Here is a 6,717-nt window from a genome sequence, read left to right on the forward strand (position 1 = left end):
CAATGTGTTAGGGAATGAGCCAATGCTGGGGCCGTGATTAGGGTGCAAAGTCGAGCCGCGAAACCACTGCAAGGTTTGGCGGGTGAAAAACGTGACGACATGAACGGTTTTTATAAGGTATTAAACATCACCCTTTGCAACACGAAGAACCATTGTACAGAGGTAAAGAATGCAGGTGCCTAAAAGGAGTGTATATTTTATTAAATTCTAGAAATCAGTTAAAAATCGTTAAGCGAAGATGGTTGATCAGGCAGAGTACAATCTACCGGCCGGACAGATATGGTACGTTATCAATCTCCTATATTCACTAGCATAAGTTTAACTGTACTCCTTATCTTTTTCTAGATTTATTAGTTATAATATAAAAAATAACTGCCATAGCATACTATTCGGTAGTATTTATTTAAAATTAGCGTTTCTTTTTGTTTCAGCATCTTTTTCAATGGACGATTGTTTTGTTGCTGGTCGTCTCATCCGTTTCTTCTCGAAGACCTTTGAAAGTTCATAATGACAGAAGGTAATTAAAATAAACTGGTGTTGAGCTACATATAGTTGGGTGAGGAAAGACGGGACACCTTTTGCACATAATATCCAAATATCCTGATCGAGTTTTAAACAACTACCAACGATTTTGAGAGTTGTGAGAATACGCTTTTCTAATTCTTTAAATGTTGTTTGTATGCTATACCAAAAAGGACGAGAAAATAGAATGAAAAGGTGTCCCATCTTTCCCCACCATATCATATTTTAGCGGCTTATCCGGTACAGATAGTGTATTTAGACGTTTTGTCTGCCATTCGGAGAGACTTCATAAGAGAAACGTCGGGAATACATTAGGTTTTATACCAGATAAGCTGCTTAAAGATTATTTACAGTATGCCTGGTAACAGAAATACCAGAGTAATTATGATTTTACTACCAAACGTTTCGAAGCGAAAGTTTTAGGTGTAAAAAAGAATAGAGTGGAGGGCAGTGAATGAATGTGGTGGAAAATGTTGCAGAAAGTAACGACAGATATGTTTCCATGTGTTTAGGTGCCGAGCAGAGGTTACTTGTCGTCATGAGAATACGTTTTCACCATGGACATGTATGTACATAACTTGCTCGCACATTGAAGACCCCGTGATAAGTGTTGTTTGCGACCGTAAATGTAAAGATCCAAAAACCCATGTCATTTTGGATAGTAATAACTATTGCTCTAAAGAAATCAAACTGATAATTGAACGGCGACGAAGACACAGGGGTGTTATGATACCAATTGAAGTCGTTGTTGGGTGTGAATGCGTATGGTGCGGAAACAGATGAAAGAATTATTACGTATTTTATTGATATAGTAAGGTGGGGGACTATTTTCCTGTCTTTTACCTTACAATGTTTTTAAATCATCGCAATACCGTAATCGGAGCGACAAATAAAGTTATTATTATTATTATTTTCACGTTCCACTTGGTAGTAAACAAAGATCATTCAAAAAATTATAAAATTATATCCTCATGACTCCCATAGACCTCTGTTAATTGTCTAAAACACGATCAGGATATTTATATATTATGTGCTAAAGGTCTCCTATCTTACCCCAACAGTATACTATGTATTTAAACTTCTTAAACTAATATATTTCAAAAAAACATGGGAATTCTTTTTCTTCGTTCTTTAAAAGCATATAAATATTTGCAGTCGCTTTAGAAAGATAATTACTTTATGTTATAAATACTTCGTTACAATTTACTATTTTAGTAGATTCGTACTCTACCAACGTTAGTTTGGTTTTTGATTTATATATTTGCAATAATAGTAAAAACTATGTAAGTTATATAGTAGGGTGGGGGGAAATGGGACACCTTTTCTTTCTATTTTCTTGTTCCATTTTGTAGTAAACAAAAAAGAACATTGAAAGAATTACAAAACTGTATCTTAACGACTTCTATAGACCGTTGTTATTTGTTTAAAACACGATCAGAATGTTTGAATTTCATGTACTAAGGTGCCCCGTCTTCCCCCACAGTCATCTATACGTATTATTAACACTATACAGCAATGTCTGCTGCCGTAACCACTTCATATATCGATACTGAGTATCGAGCACGTACTTCCTTTTGACATTTATATTGACATATGTTTACCATCGTATGGCTTCTTATTTGCACTACCACACTTTTATTATTCGACAACACTTCAAAGGAATATAATAAAACACACAAAAAATATGTGATTCACACAACAGTTACTGTTTTAGTGATTCGTAAACAGGTGAGGTCAGTAGGGAGACTCCAAATCCTTGTGCGTTTAAATAACTAAATTATTTTATTTATATTGGAAATATACTTAAATAACACCAGCTTCGAAAATCAAGTTGGGACACCATTTCTATAGTTTTTATCAAAGCTCATTTGACCAGTATCCAATTATTAATGGACGAAACAAATGTTACAGCGCCGTGGCAAAGTGGTTAGGGCGCCTGTTTGTAACCGAGAATGTCCGGCGCCGTGGCAAAGTAAGCTGGCACGAGGTGTATAAAACCCATGTTATGATGACTGTCGTTTCCCTGCCTCGCCAGGATAAAGTAAGTTACAGTCATACATTCACAGTATTATTCGACAGTATTCTCACGGTGTTTACATATATATGATAAAACTGCATAAAAGTTAAGGGTAGTGCTGTGGGGTAAGATGGGATACCTTTAGCACAAAATATCCCAATATGCTGATCGTATTTTAAACAATTAGCAACGGTCTATGACAGTCCTGAGAATACGGTTTCACAATTCTTTAAATTTTCTTTGTTTACTACCGAATAGGGCGATAAAATAGAATAAAAAAGTGTCCCATCTTCTCCCACCTACCATACATAACATAATGTTTTATTTCAATACAAGCTACACAAGCTATAGCAAGTCGCTCCTGGTCTTATTTTTAAAGCAAAGCCACTTACTAAACTCCTTCGTCGACAGCTGTTGTGACTAAATCAGTAAAGAGAGAGTTAAGTCTGTTACAAAGTTGAAGAGCTCTTCACTCTGCTACCCCATCCACATCTAAGTACTGATTGCGTTTGGAAGTAGTGGAATTTGGCAAGATGGACTCTTGCCTTTTAAAAAAAATTGACAGTTTTTTTCTTAATTTAAAAGCAGTACGTTTAGATAATATGCAGAATTTCTGTAAGATGTAAATTAGTTACGTTAGTCTTTATGAGAGCATTTTCATTATGTTTAGTATATATGTTTCTGGTAGACTGCTATATTAAAAGATGTAAAATACAGGCAAAAGCTGTATAAGTATATATAACTATATTATACCTTTTATATTAATCCGTGGGCTTACATCATAGTGCGTGGAACTCGCACGAAGTTTTAGTTTTACTGCATATAGTTTTGTGGGGTAAGATGGAACACCATATAGATCCAATATCCCAAAGGTGTTTTAAACAGTTACCAACGGTCGATCGAAATCGTGAGGATACGGTTTAACAATTTTTTCAAATGTTCTTTGTTTACTACCAAAAGGGATTAGAAAATAGAGTGAAAATGTGTCCTTCCCCGCATATCCTACAATATAGTATAGCCGTGTAAATGTGTTTGTTCAAACTGCTAAATGTTTAATAACGGTGAGTCGTATATAATGTTTAAGAAATCACAACTCTCTTTGCACGCGTGGCGTTAAAGTAAAGATACGGTTGTATAGGAGTCACGTGCCAGTCTTACGCACACAGCGGTCGGATCTATAAATGTGTGTACTTTGGTGTGTGAGGCCCAGTTTCTTTGTTGTTGGATAATCCGCACGACTCCTAAATACAAAAAAATCAGTTGCATTGAAGAAAAGATATAGTAGTGTAGGAAAACATGGGGCAGTTTTAGCACATATTATTCAAACATCCTGATCGTGTTTGAACAATTAATAACAGTTTATGAAAGTCGTGGGAATACAGTTTTATAATTCTTTAAATCTTCTTTGTTTACTACCAAATGGGACGAGAAAATAGAATAAAAAGGTGTCCTATCTTCCCCCACCCTATTATATTTTATGTTTCTAATGTTCACCGAGAAAGAAATGTTTATAAGTTGTTATTTTCTGCTTTTTTATTTTAAATTTGTTAAACCGTTAGTTGTGGTATTCCGCGGAAGGATATATAAAATAATAGGTCACCGTGTACTTTTGTTCACAATGTCGCGGCTGGTATATTATTATGATAATTTCCGAAATCCTTGCGCGGCTGTAATAACTGTGGTCATTGAGAGAATCTTTGGTGACGACGTCGCTTGTTTTCGTTGCGATTATATCAGGCAAACAGCTTCCTGAATGGCCGGTATTGGTTCTAGTTCTCTAGCGCTTCATTTTGTTTATGATACAGCTACCAAACCGAGCACACGTTACGTGATAACGGTTTTTAAAATAGTAATAATTATGTTGCACGCAGAGTTAGATAGGTTTTAATTATATATAGTAGGGTGGGGAAGATGGGTAAACTGTTCAGTCTACTTTCTCGTCCAATTTGGTAGTAAACAAAGAACATTCAAAGAATTATAATACCGTATCCTCATAACTCCCATAGACCCTTTTGTTTAATTGTTTAAAACAGGATCAGGATATTTATATATTATGTGCTAAAGGTATTCCATCTTCCCCTACCCTACTATACCTTACTTTAGTTTTATGTTTAATTAGAAACTATGGGAACAAATGAAGTGTTAGTAGTATCGATCGGGGGTAAACTGATTGGTAAAGCTACTTATATCTGAACAACCGCTTTATCCAAACATTATTACAGAAGTTGGTAGGGGCATGATTTGATTTAGCAGCAGGTGAGCAAATAACCACAGCATAGTTTAATATAACACAGGGCAGTTGCGTGTTCAAATAAAAATTTCGTGTTTAAACGTTTTAACATATAGTATAGGGTTGGAAAAGATGGGACACTTTTTTTTCTCGTCCTACTTAGCAGTAAACACAGAACATTCACGGAAGAAACCGTATCCTTACAACTTACATAGACCGTTGTTAATTGTTTAAAACACGATCTGCATATCTTGTTAACGTGTGCCAAAGGTGTCCTATCTTACCCCATCCTATTATAACACGTTTATATTTACCTCTTCGAAAACAAAATCGAAATTCATTTTATTTAAATAACGTAGTAAAGAAAATCAACAGTTAAACAACAGTTATTAAAATTTACGCCATAAGGGTAAAATCTCTGGAAAAGAATGTCAGTTTAAAAACGTGGCTTTTGCACCTTTTTAAACCAAATTGTTTGTTGTTATAAATGCGTACGGCTACTATACTATATGTTTATTATTTTAGACGTATACCTATTCGCTTCCATTGTACGGGTCGTGTCTAAACGCAAACTTTTGTTTCTATTAGAAGTTTAACTTGATAATAATTAAACATAAATGGCTCGTTTGTCTGCTAGGTGTAGCGACCACGCTTATTTTCTTCCAATTAAATGTAAATAAGTTTTTAACTGTAAGCGTGTTTTAACAACCGTTGTTTTATTCCATCTTTTTGTTTGAAATATTTCTATCTTCGCTCCTGTTATCAAAGAGACGAATAAAGTTGTTATTATTATTAATAGGAAGTTAAAAGGCTTAACACCAGCTGAGGAAATAAATTCGCGGACAAGTTAACAACGTGAAATTATACGAGCGAGGTCAACATACGATATTCTATACCACATATTGATTTACAAACAGACGTAAAACATAAAATAACAGCTGTTGAACTGAGTATCGATTGTTGTACAAACTTCCGTATCTATATATTTCAAGCAGGTTACTTTGGTTAAATATGTCTACTTGACTGAAACCGAATACAATAAACTAATTGTTGAATTTACAGGTATAGTAGTGTAAGGGAAGACGGGACACCTTTAGCACTTAACATTCAAATATCCTGATCGTGTTTTAAACAACCAACAACGGTCTATGGGAGTCGGGAGGATACGGTTTTATAATTTTTTGAATGTTTTTTGTTTACTACCAAATAGGACAAGAAAATAGAATGAAAAGGTATCCCATCCTCCCTCACCCAACTATAAGTATAGTAGTGTAGGGTAAGTTGGTAAATGGGGCAAGTTGGGATGCTTTTCATGCGCTTATTTTAGGGGTAGCAATTTGATGATTGACGAAAATAAATGTTACAGTATTATTGGACAGTATTCGCACGGTCTAACAAAGCGTTCGGCAAAGACGGTTATTTTTGTTAGAATTATTAAAAATCGTTGTTGAAATTTCAATCGTTAAACTTAGCACCTGCTAGGGTGTCTCTAAATAACTCCTTCTGTGTGTTTCAATACATTTCTAAGTTTTGTCAATTATTAAGAGTATGGTTATATCACCAAAAACCTAACTGTATGAATAACTCGGTCATATCTTAGCTTAGACTTTTGTTGCTGTTTTATATCTTCTGTAATTCCTATACTGTATCCTCGCGTGGCCCGAAACGACGGCCGTTAAACACGGGTGTTCTGTTTCATACACCTCGTATCAGCTTACGAGTTACCAAGTATGTTACTTTGTGGGTGATTATTTTATTTGTTTTTTCATTTTTGTACGCGGATGATAATTTGGACAACCCATTAGTGACCACTGGGTTGGAGCAATTGCGGTTAAGTGTTTTTCTCAAGGACATATACGCCCACAATGGTAGCATTTTAGTTATTTAAAGCAGAAGACACTTAAATTGTCCATATAGACAAAATTTGGTTAGAACTTTAACAAACTTG

At 35.0% G+C, this 6,717-nt stretch overlaps 1 protein-coding gene across 1 annotated transcript; it reads left to right on the top strand.

The window, feature by feature from the left end:
* The first annotated feature begins 149 nt into the window (after positions 1-149).
* LOC149731169 (uncharacterized) lies at positions 150-1,436 on the top strand. The gene is made up of 3 exons (XM_089884386.1): positions 150-282; positions 432-517; positions 1,035-1,436. The coding sequence occupies exons 1-3, from the start codon at positions 280-282 to the stop codon at positions 1,303-1,305; spliced, it is 360 nt and encodes a 119-aa protein (XP_089740512.1). The 5' UTR covers positions 150-279; the 3' UTR covers positions 1,306-1,436.
* Positions 1,437-6,717: the final 5,281 nt, after the last annotated feature.

This window comes from Ciona robusta, chromosome 9 (genome assembly GCF_009617815.1).
Source record: "Ciona robusta chromosome 9, ASM961781v2".
Lineage (NCBI taxonomy): Eukaryota > Metazoa > Chordata > Ascidiacea > Phlebobranchia > Cionidae > Ciona > Ciona robusta.